Consider the following 19948-nt stretch of genomic DNA (forward strand, 5'->3'; position numbering starts at 1 on the left):
CAGGTAAGCCTTCATGCCTAGGCCTTTCATTTTCAAAATGGAAATGTCCAGTTTAACTATGCTTGGATGTTATGCTGGAAAGTGCTGGTTTGCTTATCTGGTGGGTCTAGACTTTAGCTCTTCCTTTTTACCAGTTTAGTAGAAAAAAACAACTGCACACCTCTGCCTCCTCATTCTGGGGGCTGGAGGACCTGGTCAGGAAGGAGATTGCTGGATCCTGGCTTTCAGCAGCACACACAGTGACTTTTGACCCTTAGCTCAATACAATTCTGCAGAGGGAGGAAGTGGTGGGCCGATGGCCAAGAAGGCCATGGAGATTTGGCTAGTACTATTTCAACTGTGTTCCCCAAGAGCTGACTGCCCAATGCCCATTCTTCTGCCTGTCAGGATGGAATGATTAGTGGGGTCAGGTCCTGCTGGCTTTCCTAGTGTCTGGGGTGGCTCCTTGGGCTTCACATTCCATCCTGGACAGCCTCCTGCTCTCTAGTCTGCAAATGGGCTGGGCTTAAAGACAAGCCAGTTAACTGGTTTTATAGAAGAGAAAGAAGTGCTCATAGGATCAAGGCTTTTGTTTGGGAAAAAGCCAGAGAAAGGGGTAGAAATGTCATACAGAAGAGACACTCTTTCAGAAAAGTTTGATTTTTAGCTTATGACATCACAAAATGCAACCTAGGCCCAAAAGTCATCTCTGGCCAAGTTTCATCATGATGTTTAGAAGGGTAGGATGAAGGTGACAATTTCTGCGAAGTCCTTATTTGGAGGGAGTCTCCTCCAAATCTCACATCTAGTCTTTCTCCTTTAATGGTGTCTCAGATGCTGTGTAACCAGAATTATGTGATGCAGGCTAGAGCAGTGAGGGACAATGCATGCTGTGTGTCCAAACCACTCACTTTATATGAAGAGGCAGCAGCAGCCCTTAAAGAAGAGCAGCATGACCAAGGGCAACGATAAGGCATTGGGAGCATAATCATCCATGAAATAAGAAACCGGGGCTGCTGTCTATGAGTCCAGAAACATGGAGGATAAGCTCCATCATCAATGGAAGAAAGGTCCAGGATGCCCTGGCAGACCTATTATTCTTTTTTTTTTTTTAAGATTTTATTTATTTATTCATGAGAGACACACAGAAACACAGGCGGAGGGAGAAGCAGGCTCCATGCAGGAAGCCTCACGTGGAACTTGATCCCGGGACTCCAGGATCATGCCCTGGGCTGAAGGCAGCGCTAAACCGCTGAGCCACCTGGGCTGCCCAGACCTATCATTCTTGAGAATTTAAAGATTTATTTAAAGATTTATTTATTTAAAGATTTATTTATTTATTAAAAGATTTTTACAAAAAAAAAAAAAAAAAAAAAAAGATTTTTATTTATTTATTTATTTGGGGTTTATTTATTTAAAGATTTTATTGATTTATTTGAGAGTGTGAGAGAAAGAGAGCATGAGTAGGAGGTAGGGGTAGAGGAAGAGGGAGGAGCAGACTCCCCACTGAGCAGGGAGCCCAATGCGGGACTGGGTCCTGGAACCCTGGGATCATGACCTGAGTGAAGGCAGACACTTAACTAAGCCACCCAGACACCCAATTCCTGGGGTTTATTTATTTTTTTTAAGATTTTATTTATTTATTCATAACAGACAGAGAGAGAGGCAGAGACACAGGCAGAGGGAGAAGCAGGCTCCATGCAGGGAGCCCGACTTTGAGATGTATTTTTTTTTTATTTTATTTATTTATTTATTTATGATAGTCACAGAGAGAGAGAGAGAGAGAGGCAGAGACACAGGCAGAGAGGCAGAGAAGCAGGCTCCATGCACCGGGAGCCCGATGTGGGATTCGATCCCGGGTCTCCAGGATCGCGCCCTGGGCCAAAGGCAGGCGCCAAACCGCTGCGCCACCCAGGGATCCCAGGGAGCCCGACTTTGGACTAGATCCGGGACTCCAGGATCACGCCCTGGGGCTGAAGGCAGCCGCTCAACTGCTGAGCCACCCAGGCATCCCTCCTGGGTTTTTTTTTTTTTTTTTAATTTATTACTATTTAATTTTATCTGCATTCATGAATAAGGACATTCAGATATATATCCTTGAATTTTACAAAAAGAACGACAAAATGAATAAGATAATCCAAGATTTAACTACATTTTACTTTGTTTCTATTTTAAACCACAGCTGTATTTTTGCTGGGTCTTGCATATTTCCAAGAATAACCCCACTCCAACACCATATTATCTTGTTCTGGAACCCAAAGGAGATGCAAAAATTTTCAAGCTATATTATGCAATACCAAAACTCTTACTCTTAAACCTGCTAAACTGCAATGTGTGATCTATGTCATTTATAAACTTATATTCTGAATCTAAATAAACATTCTAATGAAAGGAACATTTGTAAGCTACCAGGGACAATAGGAAAAATAAAAAGAAGATACATATTATGATCTTGCCAACCCCACCTTAGGCTCTCACTACTTTAAAGGTTAGCAGCCCTCATCAAACACAGAGGGAAGAATCTGCCTCAGCCCTCTCTAGGGAGGAGTGGAGCGGCTGGATGTGGCCCTGGAACGTGCACTGGCCTTGGTAGCAAAGGCAGCCTTAGCCGTGGCTCTGACCTGGGCTTGCTCTTCCTCATCTCGCAGAGCCTCTTCATAATGGAATGGGAAGGCACTGGGGACGGTATCATGGACCTTCGCCAAAAACTCTAGGACTCTCATCTTGCTGGTCTCGGCATGGGCTCTCGGGCCCCACAGGAACTCGTAGCGTGGAGGATCACTACCGGACACCTGGCGGTATTCCAGGTACTTTTCCTGCACCAAATCTTGGGTGATGAGCTTCCTGGGCTCCCCAAAGACTACGTGCTTCCTTCCTTCATAGACGCCTAAGATATTCATGAATTCCCAGATATCCTCTTCAGAGGCTCGGTTGCCACTCAGGAAGATCACACTCAGAAGAGGCATAAGAAGACCATTCTTAGGAGGACCCCAGCCATTGCTCACATCGCCATCACTGGTGATGTCTAGGCTGCTCACAAGGTTATAGGAGTGACCACCGGGCTTGATTTCTTTTAATTCTAGGCCAAAGACCAGCTCCAGGTGCTCAGAGGCTTTCCCGAAGATATCAGGGAAATCTTCCTTGTACTTTTTGTTGATGATCTTCAGCATCTCTGCCCTTATAATGGGTGCCTTCATTGCATACCTTTCTAGCATGAACTGCATCAATATTCCCACCTTCCTGGTTAGAAGCTCTCAGGGGAAGTTGAGGCCTGGGAGGAATGTTTACCTCCGTCAACCCGGCTCTTGGCACCTGCATTAGATCTGCGGCGTGAACCACATGCAGCAGAAGAGCTAGTGGCTTGGGATCCCTGAGGCTTCTGGGAAGCGCCAGCAGCAGGGGAGCTCGAGGGAGCATCCCCAGAAACAGAAGAGGGGGACTTATTGACCTCTCCTGTAGTGGCCTGAGTATGCCCAAGGCCCTGGCTCTCAACACGGGCCTGGCAGCGTTTCTTACGGGCACGGAGCTTACTCTTTTGGCCCCGAGGCATGACTAGGTCAGGGACAGCAGGCACAAGTGTGGGCAGAAGATGCTGGCACCTTGAATTCTGATCAGTCCCGGGAATCCGGCCTCCGCCAAGCCCCTCCTGGGGTTTAAACACAGTGTCAGAAAGTCCACGGCAGGTCATCAAAATTTGCTCAATGAATGAATAAGTGGAGTCAGACCTAATTTCTGACATTCTAATTCAGAACCTAGATAATACTCCTCTAAATTCACAAGTGAGGGATGCCTGGATGGCTCAGGGGTTAAGCTCTGCTTTCGGCTCAGGGCATGAGCCTGGAGTTCAGGGATGGAGTCCCACATTGGACTCCCTAAGGGGAGCCTGCTTCTCCCTCTGCCTATGTCTCTGCCTCTCTCTCTCTCTCTGTGACTATCATAAATAAATAAAATAGCAAAAATTAAAAAAAAAAGATTTATAAAAATAAAAGATAACAACATAAATTCACAAGTGATTATTCAGTATGTTCTTGGTGAACACCCTGCATTCTATCTGCATATCCCCAAATAATCAGGTAACAGTATCTGAGCCATGATCTGACGGGGCATTTGTCTACAGAGAGGATGGGTAAAGGAAGCCAAATTCATACTTGATGCCTTGTGAAACAAACACAGATTCCTTAATCACAGTGTAAGTAAACTGTTTTAATTGTTGTTACAAAATGGATGCACTATCACTGAAGATTTATTCAGGTACCTTTGACAGGGCAAATTTAGAGCTTATGTTCGAACATACAAGAAAGCAAAACCCTCATGTGAGGACCTCTTCAAGGCTGAGACTGTGGACAATATGATCTTCTTGTTGTCCTGGCACTTCTTAACTGTTCATAACAATACCACCACTAAAAACACAAAAGGCAAGCCATATTTCATTTTTGAAGCCTTGAAACAAGGCCAATTTGGCTTTTGGACAGCTCAACTCCCAGCTTCTTGAGCTCCATGGGGATATTTCATATGTTTACCTGCCACTTGACCCTTTTGTACTGTCAGGTCAAGGCAAGATCAAACTGGAACATGATTTTGTTGTAGAACAGCTTCTTTTGGTCAGTTGGAAAGAAATTGTAGGTATACTGGGTTATCACAGAATCATTGCTAGTTCTCGTTATAGCCATGTTACTGAGAAGGAAATGGTATAAGTAATATTGTCAGACAAGAAATGTTTTTTGCTGGGCTTCATTGGTGAGTTTATCTTTCCTGACAAGGGATATATTCGATGCCTTTCCATGACATCCCCAACAACTCAAATACCATGATGTGATAGTTAACTTTTCAGAATTGTTAAAAACTAAAAAAAAAAAAAAAAAAAAAAAAAAAAAAAAAAAATTAAGTTCATTTATTTTTAAAGATTTTATTTATTTATTTTAGAGACAGGGTATATGCATACAGGGTGTATGTGGAAGGGGCAGAGGGAGAGGGAGAGAAAATCCTAAGCAGGCTCCACAGCCAGCATGGAGCCCAGTGTGGGACTGAATCATATGACCCTGAGATCACGACCTGAGCCAAAATCAAGAGTCAGATGCTTAACTGACTGAACCACCCAGGCACCGCTGAATTTTTTTTATTATTTTTATTTTAATTAATTATTTATTTATTTATTCATGAGAGACCCAGAGAGAGAGAGAGACAGAGAGACAGAGAGGCAGAGACACAGGCAGAGGGAGAAGCAGGCCCCATGCAGGAACCCGATGTGGGACTCAATCCCGGGTCTCCAGGGTCATGCCCTGGGCCGAAGGCAGGTGCTAAACTGCTGAGCCACTCAGGAATCCCCTAATTTTTTTATTTTCAAGTAGGCTTTACACCCAGTGTGGAGCCCAACATGGGGCTTGAACTCACGACCCTGAGATCAAGACCTAGGCTGGGATCAAGAGTCACAGGCCTGAGTGATTGAGTTACCCAGGTGCCCCTATGATAGTTAATTTTATGCATCAACTTGACTGGGCCACGTAGTGCCCAGATATTTGGTCAACCACTGTTCTGGGAGTTTCTGTAAGGGTGTTTTCAGATGACATCAACGCTTAAATCAGTAGATTGAGTAAATAACGCATATTGCCCTCCCCAACGTGGGTGGGCCTCATCTAATCAGTTGAAGGCCCAGAAAGAACAAAGGAACTCTTTCTCAAGAGAATTTTCCTGCCTGACTGCTTCAAACTGGAGCATTGGCTCTTCCTGGGTTTCCAGTCTGCTACCCTCTGAAAGGACCACTATCAGCTCTCATGGTTCTCAACCCTTCAGACTCAGACTGAAATGAAATCATCAGCTCTCCTTGGTCTACAGTTTGCCAACTCATCCTGCGGATAATGAGACCTGCCCACCTCCATACTTGCATAAACCAATTCTTTATAATAAATTTCTTTACACACACACACACACACTCACACTCCTTATTCGTTCTTATTAGAGAACCCTGATACATAGGCCAGGCCTCCTCTTTAATTTTCAAGAGCTCATATCCCAGTCCCAACCATGTATCTGCCAGATGAGTTCTATGATGGCCTGGAACCCTAAAATGAGAGGACAAACAACACAAGGCCGCACCAGAAAGTCAGACATGATTTGTCAGCCTTTATTAACCAAGAGCAAAGCCAAGCCCTAGAGTTTCCTTTTAAAAAACCCGACCTTGTTTATGGCAAACAATGATTTAATTATATGTTCAATACTACAGAACAAGAATTGATCACTTTCTAATCACTTATTCTTCTGAGATTAAAATACAAGTGTAAAATGTTTAAAATAAGATTCTCCCCAATGATTTAAAAAACAATTCCAATTGAAAGACATTTCAAACACTATGTGAACTCAGGACCAAAAAAATACCTTAAAACATTTTACCTTTGAGGTAGCACAATAATGCTGAATTAGATTTCTTTTATTACAATGAGCTTATGAAAACAATGAGGAAATCTACCTTTTGCTTAAGGTGGGCTAAATGGTTTTCTGCAAATCCCCCATGAGGTTAGTGATAGTTTTCTCCTTTTCTTTTCTTTTCTTTTCTTTCTTTTTTTTTTTTTTTTTTTTAAGTATAAAGATAGCCCTGCAGTATGTAAAAGGAAACCCATAGGGAAGGCTGCTTCCCATAAAATAGACATTAGAATAATTGAGGAACGTCAGCAGTCAAGACAGGAGGAACAAGAGGTAATTGTAGTGAAAAACCAAAACAACTTTTATCTTGGCAAGACTGGTTTACAAGTGTATGTCAAGAACAAAAATTCCAAACATCAGCCAACTGAAAACAAAAGATAAAAGATGACATTCATGGGTCTTTTTCCTTTTTCTCTGTGCAAAAATGCTCTTTCACTTTGTGTAAATGAGAGAAGATTGTTTCTACACTGCGACTTCACATGGAGATGCTGTGTGCCCAGAGTGTTGCTGGGCACCAGTGGCACCTCTCATTGACTACCATTGTGAGCATAGAATCTGGGCATTAAGAGGATGAAACATGACTTCTCCTGGCTGGAGAACCATTTCTTGCCACTTTGCTGCTGAATTCATTCATTAAACTGCTCAAAGAAAAGCTGCACTCTGACTTCTGAGAATCTATAGCAATTCTATGTTAGACTATCTACTAAGAGGACAGGGCACATGAAACCTTCCTTCAGAGACTACAACCAAAAGAAGAGAGTGGGTGTGATAAACTGGGGCTAGAAGGAAGGAAAATACTGTAGGTTGAACCTCGAGGCTCTCAGGAATATTCTCTACCATCCCAAATCAATAGCAGAGCCAGGAAAGAGGCCATGAAGAAGCCATGAAGCTCTAACCCATGGAAGAGAACAATATAAAACAATTAACAAAGGGATCCCTGTCCAAACACGCTCTTCCCCTTGAAGCCCAACCAATTGGTGCAGGGCTTGCCTGGTATAATGTGGACACTAGAGTCCTCGGTCAAACTGGGCCTGCTACCTTTGAGTCCTCATGCTGCAAAAAGAACTGAAACTCTGGCAGACTTCTGGCACCTTGCTAATGGCTGTGTCCTATTTCACTCACACTGGTCCCTTTAAAGTCTTCCTTCCTCAAGCCGGACCCCCAAGGGACCCCGAATGCAGTGAGGATCTGGACTCATGATCCATATGTCAGTCTGTTGTTAGAGCAGGAGGACTCAAATCTAGATGAATTCTACTCTGTAAAACAGTAACCATCAGTGAGTTGGGGGCATCAGAGGCTTCTGTGAAGGGGAAGACTGAACTGGGATGTGTAAGAAGGCAGGATGAGAAGGCCCATGCCTAGCAGCCTGCAGGAGTGACTCTGGCACTAAGCTCACAGCCAGCCCTGACTAATGCTGGCACGGAGGTACAAAGGGGGCATCTGCTCAGTGTTTAAACAGAGTCCACACATAGTCTGAGGTTAGGCCTCTGTGACACTCCTAAAGCTCAATGTACCTGCTGCTTCTGGAAGAAACGGTGTGATTCTTATCTGCTAAATTACAAGATCTGCTTTCTTAATTTATTTGATGCTAATAAAGCAACACCTTAGAGAAGAACAACCTTGGAAAATCATGGGAAAAAGCCACATGGGCTTTCCCAGCGCTAGCTGCCTGTTTTGGGGTATTAGTTATAACCTTTCACGATTCTGAGAGTTGCAATGCAGGCTACCTAGCTAGGGCAGTCTGAAAAGAGTCCTTTTGCTTTCGCTTCACAGAACACAAGAAAAAGGGAGACTTGACCAAGGTTGTGGTTGGGTCACCACTCTGGAAATCTCTCCACCACACTGTCTATGCTAAAAGCAGAAAGCCTGGCTTCTGTGGACAACGGAAGGGACCATGTGGGCTCCATCATTATCCTACAACAGGAATGACTCAAACCTCAGCATGTAATCTCTTAGGGATTTATTGAATCACATAAGTTTAAGAAGTAAATCATATTGGAAAGGGCCTCTTGATTGAATATAAACTTGGCTACAATATTCAAATTCATCTCTATGCAAACTTCACACTGCTCTTAGGATCTCTTGTAGTATCTGATTCTAAGTCATTCTGAAGCAAAAATTCATTCTGAAATATATCTAGTTAATTAGGATAATTCATCAGAATTTCTACCTGATATTATTAAAAGGTTAAAAAGTTTTAAAATACAAGCTAGGTTACTTTCCTTTGGGGCTAATAGTTAGAACCCCAAATATCACAACACCTTAATCAGAAAGGTCTTTGCAGTAATTCTATGACATTGTGAATGATTCTGATTTTTAAAAACAAAGAGCTGATCTTCAGGATGAATGCCTGAGTCAGTTGACAAACTGACATACATGAACAGGTCCAATGGGAATTCCCAAAATACAGAAATAAATTTTTTTTTAATTTCCAAAAAAATAGCTGCATCTTCTTTAAAGAGTTTAAAAATTGATAGTTCAACAGCAAAGCTATGTAACAACACTGGAGTAAAAGGAAAGGGTTCTCTTCTTAGTACAACCTCTTGCCTGGCACACTGCCATTATCAGCTGGTAGGGGCAACTGGAAACGAGATGGCAGGAGTTGTCCAGGGAAGTATTTGGGTCAGATAAAGTGATGGCACCTTCAGACCCTGGCTCCTTAGAAATGGACAGTAATTCATTCATGCAAACTGCACAGAGATTAAGTAAAACGAAACAAAACCTAAAACTAAACAACACAAACCAAAACCCCCAACCCAGAAAACCTTCCCTGGCGCTCTGCTACCTGTAGAATGTGCTGAACCCAAATTTTCTGCTCTAACCAGGGTCCTCATGACCAATCAGTGTGTGCTGGGGTGCTGACCAGCTGGGTCCTAGGCAAAGCCTTTTGCTAAGCATCACTGTGAGTTTGGAGACAGCTGTCACAGGTGCAGCTGGCAGCGGACAGGACAATGCCACAGGACCACAGACCTCCAGCCTACCTGCCGCCATCTACTGTAAAACCAAAGGCTACAATTGTGAACAAATGTGGATTTTCTCAAAGGACAAACGAAGGAGAAGATCAAGGGCTACAATATTTCCTCCCTTGAGAAAAGTCAGGGGTGGGTGTCTACAGTTATACACAGGTTTGTGCAGACCTGTGGTGACTTCCAACAGCAACAGTAGCAGCCAGAGAGGAAAGGAAGATGATTACACTTTGGACTTTGTATCAGGCACTTAAATTGTTGGAGAGACATGCCATTTTGAACCAAAGATTTGACAACTGGGTTGGAATAATCATTACAAGTGGTCTAATAATGGGCTTTCAGAAGCAAAGTGGAGGAGGTGTGGGTTGAACCTCTGCCCATCTTTTAGTGCTGACTTTCAAGTTTTCTAAATGCCCACGGCCGTAGCAGTAGCAGCGGCGGTGGCAAGAGCAGGAACAGTTCTGTCGTGTCTGTCTTCTGTGTGTGTTCTGTGGCTGACCGGAAGGTTTTGGTGTCACACTGAGAAGGCTCTGGGGTGTGGCACACCTACTGCCCAGGATCAATCAGATCCATGCTGGAGCCAAACATCTTCACTAGCTGTTCCTCGTAGTGGGAGATGTTCCTCTTCATGATGTCCATGCAGGGCCCCAGAAGCCTCTCAAATGCTTGTACATCCATAACTGTGTTGTTAAAAAAAAGGCACGAGACAGAATGAATTCTCTACACCAGTAATTCAGTCATTTCCCTCATGCAAACCTTTTCTTAAATATACCCATTCACCTTGGGGAATGAGACTGTGGGATCCTGGGCACTTGGAAAAAAGACAGATGTTTCTATGTGAGTATAGCTGGCTGTGTCATCTGTTTATGACTTTGCAGAGCTGAGCAGCACCTATTCACTGGATCCCCACAGAGTCCTGGACTTCTCTGCCTCTGTTACTGCTCTTCTCACAGGCTATACTCAGTGCTCAGAAATGTTTGCTCAAAGGATATATTCACCCATTTCTAGTTGGCCCCACAGGCTGTTCAAGCCTAGAGGTGTGTGAGAACTGGTGAAATGAGTCAAGGCTTACTGATGGGGAAAAAAAAAAAGTACTGTGTGTTAGAAAAAAAAAGTATAAATGCATAAAGAATTTGTTTTTCTTACCTAAGCATTTGACATCTCCCACTGCATAAGCTGAAGCAGCTCTGGGTTTGTTGGTGACCAGTGCAAGCTCTCCAAAGTACTGCCCTTTATGGCAACGGGCAATCTCAACCTCCTGGTTCCCACCATCCTTGTTTGCTTTAGTCTAGAGCAGGTGGAAAACATGACCTAGGCTGATTCTAGAATCACAGCTGGGCATGTCAAGTCACACACACTTGCATTCCCTTCTCAGGACACTTAACACAATTATTAAGAAATTCACTTTGTGGAGACACTAACTGTACCATGTAAACTGCATGGGCTAATTCATCTTAGTGGTCTGATTTAATTAGAGGAGTTGGCTTTTACCTGGGGCTTCATCCAAGTCCCAACACCTTTCAGGTAATGATTAAGTTAGGTAGGGAACAGACCATTTTCTTTGGGAGATTTAGATATATCTTCCAAAGAAAATATATATCCAATTATTATAACATACATTATATATTAACATAAAATACATATGTATTTTAATATACATTTACACATATTTAATATATATGTGAATGCTCTTCTTTTGGTAGATGCTAACTTCTAAGGCACAAGGGAAAAGCTAATTCCTGCTAAATGATGTCAGTGTTTCTCTTAGGTTAAGGCACAATCCTGGGTTTACTTCTTTTTGATTTGAGACTGCCTTTCTCAAACAATACAGTGACAAATTTTCTTTTAGGTACAGTGTGTATCTTAAGTTAGTGGTCCCCCCCAACATATACATTTTTTTTAGAAGAGGTGCGTAATTAAAAACATTTTTTGATAATTTTCAACCTGGATATTTAGTGATTTAACTCTGTATTAAGAAATCAAGCAGGTTGGAATTTGTAATTTCAAATTAGTGAAAATAATGTAGCATATTATATTTAATATCTAATTTACTTTTTTTTAACAAATCCATCTGTTAAGCAATAATTTAAGTAAAAAATTATTTAGAGTTTATTAGTAAGAATTAGTCTTAATCTCTAAGAGGCTCTTTAGGTTATAGGCGGTTAATCCTCCTTCCACACTTTTGCCCCAACCTGTCTGCTCTGAAGTTGATTTGCTCCATCAGAGCCAACACTCCTTCCAATTTCTGCACCATTCTCTGGGGCTGCAGATGTGTTTGTGCCCATCTAGTCCCTTCTTTAGAGTAGCAGTTACCACACTGTCACAGGAACACCAGCTCCCTTGGGGTTTTGTTACAATGTAGATTCTGATTAGTAGGTCTGGGGCAGAGCCCAGGACTACATTCCTGACAAGTTCCCTCATTCCCCAGGGCCACAGTGCTGCTGGTCCCACATATCCAACACTATGCTGTGATCAGGAGGTGTCAATGAGTACTTGAGAAATGTGCAAGCATATATCACTAGTCCAAAAACAAGTAAAAGAACAGAGACGTTTCAACCTATTGTTTCATGTGAAACAGCAGATCTATTTTTCATCAGGAATCAAGCCATCTTACAGGTGGTAATGTTTTTCTTTCTCCATATTTAACTTTTACTAAAGATATTCTGTGAAAGGTTTCGTATTAGGTTAGTATTATATTTAACCATTTTAGTAAATTCTACATTCTTAAAAAATTTGGAATAGGGAAATCTGGTGACAATGGATTTATGATAAGAATCACTCCTCCCACCTACAGGTCATCAGTTTTCTAGGCCTCCCTATCCATGAAATGGCATAGTAATACTGGTCCGACAGACCTCCCCACCAGTACTATAGGAAGGAAGATTTTTTTCATATTCAACACCCATGTGTACACCTTTATCATGTAATTACCCCACTTTTTACTAAGCTGTGTTTATCTTTGTCTTATTGATTTGTAGGCCAATATTTCTCATATCATTAATTATGTCACAGAGGCAAAGGCTATAGGAATAAGGAGAAATATAATAAATCCCTACCACTGGAGATACTTAAACATGGGCCTTTGCCAGTTCCATAGAACAATGATGGTTTTGTTACACTAGACACATTTCACATTATTGAAAGCAAGCAGCTACTTCCTGTGCATGCACCTGGCCTAACTTGTACCATCACATGCAGACTCACCTTGCTTCTGATCAGGATGCTCACCTCCCCAGACTCTATAATGTAGAAGCTATCAGCCTTTTCACCCTGGGAAGGGAGAGAAGGTTGTCAGAGCTATACATACATACGTATTGGTAAAAGACATAGAAATAGATCATTATCTCATTGCCCGAGCTCTGATTTGTATTTATTTTCTAACTCTACAAATTAACCAATGGCTAACAAATTCAGTACAAAATGAAAGGATCCTGGTCCCTGGGGATGTCAATCCAACTATAACACACATCTCTCACTTCCTGACATGGAATATTCACATTTTTCCCCATGGATAATACTTGGGTTGCCAATTATACAAAGCATTACTATTGTTGCTGCTCAGGAATCTGTGACTGGGGGGAGCAGCAGCCAAGACTGCTACAGACAATATCAAGGTGACTCCTGGCACGACCAAATGCAGCCCTCCAGAGGACAGTGTGGATCTGGAGAAAGCTCTGCCTTGGTGAGGGAGGTACTATGATATGGGTTGATGTCACCCTTATGAGCTTCAGGCTTTTCTTTTCCTTGCTTGGATTTTAAACCACTTGGCTGAACCAGTCATTCAGGTAATTCAATGGGTATTTATGAACTTAGTATGTGCCAAAGCACTGTTCTAGGCATGTGAGATGTAAGTGGACAAAACAAATATCCCTACCCTTGTGGAAATTACAGGCTGATAGGGCAAACAAACTGCAAACAATTAACATGATGAATCAGCAAATGATACTATTGTGTTAGAAGGCAATTAAGTACTACTATGGAGAGAAAGTAGAGGAAGGTAGGATCTGGAGTACTGGGGGGAGGAGATGGCTACAGTATACAGCAGAGTTTCATCAAGAGGGTGAGATTTGAGCAAAGGCTGGAATGAGGCAAGAGTTAAGCAAGCAGACACAGGAGAAAAGGCTTTCACAAGCTCACTTCAGTCTCTGACACCTTTCTCTTAATATCTGGAGCAATAACCATCTATACTGGATAATTCAATACTAATCATGTGTCCTCATTCTATGTGGGTCTTATGTCTTCAGAAGAATCTACACTTCTGAATTTTTGTTAAGACTTCAACGTCTTCCAACTACCACAGAGAACTCCAAGTGGACACCTTCCAGCTGAGGCTGCCATTCCTCAGTTAGTCTAGTCCCAGTTCACTATGTAATAATCACTGCTCCATGTCAGTAAAAGCCACAGCTTTATAAAGGGGTGCCTGTGGGTTTCTATGCTGCTGTGCTGGGTATGTACCCTGTACCCAGCAGAGCCAAATCAGCATGAGATTCTAGAGTTACACAAAGAGCTTTCTGACAGAGGTTGCTGAAGGAAGCTAAAGGGGAACCAGAGGCACAGTCACCAGGAAGAAGAGTAGTTTCTAGGTCCAAGAAGGGAGTTTCATAAAGATGTGATTACCAGTGTTCAGTGTTGCTGGGAGGTCAAGAGTAATAATGATTCAAATGTGTGGAAACATTCTGGTGACCAAGAATGTGAATGGTAGGGATGAGCCACAAAAGTGACAGGTGGTGAAGGTTGAGTGAACTCTTTTTGTTCACTCAAAAAGAGTGAGGGCTCATTTTTCACAGCTGCAGCCTAATAAATTTTCACACATGTATGCACCTGTGTGACCACCCCCTAGATCAAAACAGAAAATCTGGGTGGCCCTAGTGGCTCAGCGGTTTAGTGCCGCCTTTGGCCCAGGGCATGATCCTGGAGACCTGGGATTGGGTCCCATGTCGGGCTCCCTGCGTGGAGCCTGCTTCTTCCTCTGCCTGTGTCTCTGTCTCTCTCATGAATGGATAAATAAAATCTTTAAAACAAACAAACAAACAAACAAACAAACCACAACAGAAAATCTTTCTGGCCTCCACCCTATGGAGTGTTTTTCAGTTAAAACCACCACTACTTCACCTATAATTGTATCTGACTTCTGTCCTTGCAGTTTTCCTTAACTCCTGTTAAGGAAAGTAAGGCTGTACCTTAACTTCATATAAATGGAATCATACATTGCCTTTTGTGTCTGGCTTCTGCTAGTTCACATTGTGAGACCCACACTTTGAATATGCCTGCCTGTGAAAGGAATGAGAAGCTAGTAGCTGGAGTGAAAACAGAGTGAGTGGAGAAACGTGTATATTTTGAGGACAAGAGAGACTCAGGCATGTCTACAGGGTGAAAAGAATGAGTGTGAAGAGAATGAGTTTGATGAACAGAGGAGCTCAAATAAAACAGAACCTGCTAACGATGCTGTGTGCTCACTCCCAGCAGGCACTCTGGTGTGAGCTGCATGTATATTGGTTCACACAATCTCCCAAGAAGATAAACTCAGTACTACTGCCATTGCATTTTACAGATGAGTTTCCTCAGGAGCTCAGAAGATAACTTTGTCATAGGAGGTAGGGGACATAGCTGGTGGAATCAAGAGGATCATCTCTAATCCCTTTAATTTTACTAACTTGCTAATATATCACCAGAAAGGATTATCATAGTTCACAAACAATTTAAGAAGAAAAATTTTAAATAAAACCATGAACGGGGGGATCCCCGGGTGCCTCAGCAGCACCTGCCTTTGGACCAGGGCGTGATCCTGGAGTCCCAGGATCGAGTCCCACATCGGGCTCCCTGCATGGAGCCTGCTTCTCCCTCTGCCTGTGTCTCTGCCTCTCTCTCTCTGTGTGTCTCTTGTGAATAAATAATAAAATCTTTTAAAATAAATAAATAAATAAATAAATAAATCTATGAACGATGATAGTATCAGTTGAAAATAGTCTAATTTGGGGGGCTCAGTTGGTTAAGTATCTGCCTTTGGCTCAGGTCATGATTTCTAGGTCCTGAGACTGAGCCCCGCACTGAGCTCCCTGCTCAGAAGACAGTCTGCTTCTCCCTCTCCTCTATTCATCTTGTCCCCATCAGGCTCGCTCTTTCTCTCAAATAAATACATTAAATCTTTTTAAAAACTAAAAAAGAAGAAAAAGAAAATAATCTATTTTTGTGGTATCTGAGGGGACATACTGTGTGGCATTTTCAGCCTCATGAAACAGCCTGGTTAGGCTGAGACAGAGATGGGCCAGGACAAGTATTTCCCATCCCCCTCAGGTCCCGTGATGGATAGTGCATGCAAAGCTGGTTGTTCAGATTTTGTAGGATGCCTGTCAGTTTACAGGGGGGGAAAGAGTAGAATGAGGTATCTACCCAGGAGCTCAATGGAAGAGTGCCTTGCTTTTCAAATTGTCAAGTCCACTAAGATACATCTCACAGAAAGAATATTCCATTCTATATTCTGGAGTAAAAAAGCCATAAAAAATATTTAAAATTTTTGTGAACATATCAGGTGTTTCTATAAATAGTTTCTGAATGTCTACAGCAGGTACTGACTAGGTTATCATCCATATGATGAAATTCACTGGGCTTTATATTAAATAAATGTCTCTTGTTCACAAATGATGATAAAGATCCATATCCCACCATAAGAATGACTGAAACTCTAATTCAGGACATGGCGCCTTGTTGGCTTAATGAAATGGTACTTAATGCTGAATACATGAAACATACTTTTTATGAGGTATACATTCTGTTCACATATTCAGAGAACAGGTAAAATATCCCATCAATTAGGATAAACGCAAAAATTATTAAAACATTACAAAGTACACAAGCATAACATTAAAATGTCATATTCTTTGGCTTTAAAATAAAAATTCTATTTGTAAAATAAAGAATAAAAATTTGTAAGGATGTAATAAGAGCAACTCTGAAGGGGGCAGCTTGCCAGGGGTTCCCCCTGATGGTACACATGGTCTAGACAATACCTAGAGACAGGCTGAGATGCATACTAGCATCCCACCATACCCTGCAATAAGCAGTGGCTTCCGTTCTTTCTGCTGTATTTGGGCCCCAGTTGGACGTGTGCATTAAGTAGGGCACCCACTCTCATGCACAATCACATGTAAAGAACAGCTGGGCTGCAGGAAGGAATATGGTGCTAAAGAGTCACAGCAGCCCAAGCACTACTGTCAAGAGGGAGGCAGCAATCTCTAAATGCTGACGATCATCACTGATCTTCAGGGATGTAGGGAAACTTCTAGTTTTAAAATGCTCATAATCGAAAAAGAAGAAAGGCTAGAAAGTAAAGGGCTAAGCAACCAACTCAAGAGAGAACATAACAAAAACGAAGGAGATGAAAGGAAACGAGATAAAGACAGAAACAGAAATTGTTTAATGGGATTAATAAAAGGTGAGAGTTGGCTCTTTTTTTTTTTTTTAAGAGAAAGTTTATTTATTTATTTATTCAAGGAGACAGAGAGAGAGAGAAAGAGACACAGGCAGAGGGAGAAGCAGGCTCCCTGCAGGGAGCCAAATGTGGGACTTGATCTGGGAACTCTGGAATCACACCCTGAGCCGAAGGCAGAGACTCAACCACTAAACGTCCCAGGCATCCCTCCACCAAGTATTCTTAAAGCAAGGGCATTACCAAGCCTTAGAATAGGCTATAGCAGTGGTTTTCAAACTTTAGCAAACATTAAAATCGTCTGGAGTTGTTGATAACAAAACCAGACAAAGACATCACAAGGAGAAAAAACTACAGACCAATCCCTTCATGAACAAACGCAAAAGTCCTTAACAAGGGAGTTACCCACTACATGCTAGATAGGATGCTACCTAATTCATGAATTACTTAATAAAGTCAATCAGATCTTCAAATTAAAAAAACCAAAGTTTTAGCAAATTAAATCTAGTAATAAATAAAAAGGCTAATATATATATCATGACCAAGTAGGGCTCACTCCAGGATGCAAGGTTGGTTTAATATTCAAAATTCAATGTTAAAAAAGAGTCAAACAACATAATTCATATTTGTTAACTAAAAAAGAATATCCATATGAACACATCAATAAAAACAAAACAGCAAAAGTATCTGACAAAATTCAACATCTTTTCATGATAAAAACAGAAAACTAGGAACAGAAGGGATGTTCTCTAACCCAATTAAGGACATTTATAAAGAAGCTTACAATTACATTATACTTAATGGTGAACAATTAAATGCTTTCCTCCTAAGATCAGTTAATAAGACAAAGATGTCTGTTCTCAGCATTTCTATTCAATATTATACTGGAGGTCCCAGCCAATGCAATGAGGCAAATTAATTAACTAAAAATTACAAAGAAGGCATATAGAAGTAGAACCGTCTTTGTTCATAGATAAAATAATCATCTATACAGAAAATCCCAAGGAAGCTACAAAAAAGCTGTTAAAATTGTGAGGTTAGCAAGGTTGTAAATACCACAGGATCAATATGGAAATTCAATTGTATATAAAAATACAATTATGTACTAGCAATACATAATTAAAAACTGAAAAAAGGAAAACCACTTAGAATAAAGTTAAAACTATGAAATATCCAGGTATAAAATGAACAGATGTGTAAGACTTGAAAAGTATAAAATAGGAGAGAAAAATTAAAACATATAAAGGCATACTACGTTCATGAACCAACTCACTGTAGCATTTAAGTATCTGACAATAAGCTTTTTTTTTCTTTTTAAGATTTTATTTATTTACTTAACAGAGAGAAGAAGAGCACAAGCAGGGTAGTGGCAGGCAGAGGGAGAGGGAGAAGCAGGCTCCCCGCTGAGCAGGGAGCCCCACGTGGGGCTTGATCCCAGGACCCTGGGATCATGACCTGAGCTGAAGGCAGATATTTAACAAAGTGAGTCACCCAGGCACCCCAGTAAGATTTTTTTTTTAATTTAAATTCAATTTGGCAACAGATAGTATAACATCCAGTACTCATCACTTCACATGCCCTCCTTAATGCCCATCATTACCCAGTCACCCCAGCCCCCCACCCATTTCCCCTCCAGCAACCCTCAGTTTGTTTCCCAGATTTAGAAGTCTCTCATGTTAAAAAAAAAAAAAAAGAAGTCTCTCATGTTGTGTCTTCCTTTAATTTTTCCCCATTCAGTTTCCCTTTCTTCCCTTATGGTCCCTTGCACTATTACATTCCATATATGAGTGAAACCATATGATAACTGTCTTTCTCCGATTAACTTATTTCACTTAACATAATACCCTCCAGTTCTATCAATGTTTATGTAAATGGTAGGCATTCATCCTTTCTGATGGCTGAGTAATATTCCATTGTGTGTGTGTGTATACACTCTTCTTTATCCATTCATCTGTCTAAGGACATCTTGGCTCCTCCCATATTCTGGCTATTGTTAACATTGCTGCTATGAACCCTGGAGTGCAGGTGTCCTGTTGTTTCACTATATCTTTGACCCAGTAGGTGCAATTGCTGGGTTGTAGGGTAGCTCTATTTAAACTTCTTGAGACTGTTTTCCAGAGTGTTTGTACAGCTTGCATTCCCACCAACAGTGTAAGAGGATTCCCCTTTCTCTACATCCTCACCAACATTTGTTGTTTCCTGTCTTGTTAATTTTAGCTATTCGCACTGGTGTAAAGTGGTATCTCACTGACAATAAGCTTTTTTGATTGTAATGTAAGTGATTGACATCAACCTTTTGATTATTGAGGCAACCATTTCAAAGACACCCATCTTGAATAAACATATTGCCAGCTATATAACTAGATGAAGAGCTAGTCTGCTCTCACCTAAAGTTTCCCTTTTAGAAAGTCCTGGGAAATGGAGAAAAATGACCACTTGAGTGACACCGTAATTCCTGCTCTTATGTTTTAAATTCGCCAATAAAGAGGGAACCTGCCAAACCCTGGCACCCCACCCTCAGACCAATTTCAAGTCCCCCAGCCCACCCTGTGACCTCACTGTGTGGCCCTGGATGTACCATGTACCCTCCAGGATCTGTAAGTAAAAAACTTTTTTCAAAGTTCCCTTATAGTTGTTTGCTGAGGTAAGTCTTGTTCAAAATAAGAACCACAAGGGCTGGTCCAGCCATAACACTGGCTCTGGTGAAATGTCTGAGAGGATTTGCTAGAAGTAGGTGAGTGCCTCAGATATTCCTAGCTGATACTATCACTACTGATGGCCTGAGACTGACATAAAACACTCATTATTGTTACAGTGTCAATTTCTCCCCATATTGATTTATAGATTCAACATATTCCCAATAAAAAAAAAATCTCAGCAGGCTTTTTTGGTAGAAATTGTTATGTTAGTTCTAAAATATAAATAGAAATGTAAAGAGCACAGAATAGCTAAAATAATTATAAAAAAGAATAAAAAGGGCAGCCCTGATGGCCCAGCGGTTTGGCGCCGCCTTTAGCCCAGGTTATGATTCTGGAGACCCAGGAATCGAGTCCCACGTTGGGATCCCTGCATGGAGCCTGCTTCTCCCTCTGCCTGTGTCTCTGCCTCTCTCTCTCTCTCTCTCTCTCTGTCTCTCATGAATAAATAAATAAAATCTTAA

At 41.5% G+C, this 19948-nt stretch overlaps 1 protein-coding gene and 1 pseudogene across 1 annotated transcript in view; both read right to left on the reverse strand.

Moving 5' to 3' along the window:
• Positions 1 to 2406: 2406 nt before the first annotated feature.
• LOC121495805 lies at positions 2407 to 3529 on the reverse strand (annotated as a pseudogene).
• Positions 3530 to 6079: 2550 nt separating this feature from the next.
• Positions 6080 to 19948, reverse strand: part of PRKAR2A (protein kinase cAMP-dependent type II regulatory subunit alpha) — a 106605-nt gene continuing 92736 nt past the window's right edge. Inside the window, exons 9-11 of the mRNA XM_041761620.1 lie at positions 12567 to 12632; positions 10509 to 10650; positions 6080 to 10042 (exon numbers count right to left, since the gene is read on the reverse strand). Coding sequence (XP_041617554.1) covers positions 9909 to 10042; positions 10509 to 10650; positions 12567 to 12632 — 342 coding nt within the window. The 3' untranslated portion in view covers positions 6080 to 9908. The remainder of the gene's footprint in view (positions 10043 to 10508; positions 10651 to 12566; positions 12633 to 19948) is intronic.

Source organism: Vulpes lagopus, chromosome 7, assembly GCF_018345385.1.
Source record: "Vulpes lagopus strain Blue_001 chromosome 7, ASM1834538v1, whole genome shotgun sequence".
Lineage (NCBI taxonomy): Eukaryota > Metazoa > Chordata > Mammalia > Carnivora > Canidae > Vulpes > Vulpes lagopus.